The sequence below is a fragment of the Helobdella robusta genome, assembly GCF_000326865.2.
Source record: "Helobdella robusta unplaced genomic scaffold HELROscaffold_26, whole genome shotgun sequence".
Taxonomy (NCBI): Eukaryota; Metazoa; Annelida; class Clitellata; order Rhynchobdellida; family Glossiphoniidae; genus Helobdella; species Helobdella robusta.
This window is the reverse complement of record NW_008704349.1, coordinates 2,411,717-2,412,013: the sequence shown is the minus strand read 5'-3', so window position 1 is coordinate 2,412,013 and position 297 is coordinate 2,411,717. Positions and strand designations below refer to the sequence as shown.

At 21.9% G+C, this 297-nt stretch overlaps 1 protein-coding gene across 1 annotated transcript in view; it reads left to right on the top strand.

Annotated features, from left to right (window-relative positions):
* The window catches only part of HELRODRAFT_191970 (hypothetical protein), an 8,468-nt gene extending 8,171 nt beyond the window's left edge, over positions 1 to 297 (top strand). The window contains exon 13 of the mRNA XM_009020128.1: positions 156 to 297. Within this exon, the coding sequence (XP_009018376.1) occupies positions 156 to 202 (47 nt within the window). The 3' untranslated portion in view covers positions 203 to 297. The remainder of the gene's footprint in view (positions 1 to 155) is intronic.

The window sequence follows — 297 nt, the reverse complement described above, 5'->3', positions numbered from 1 at the left end:
ACATTCGGTAGAATTTATAGAATATTGGAAAATATATATATATATATATATATATATATATATATATATATATATATAATATCGGATTTTAGATCATTTCCTGATTTTGTTTTAATAAAACCATAACAAGATATTTTCAATCATTTTCCGTTTAGTGCCTAACAATCATTACATCATTACACTCTCATCATCACTACGATAACAACAAAAATAATAATAATAGAATTATCATTGACGTTGTTATCATTGTTGTTCTTTTTTTTCATGAACGATGAATAAAAATAATTTGCACTGTTG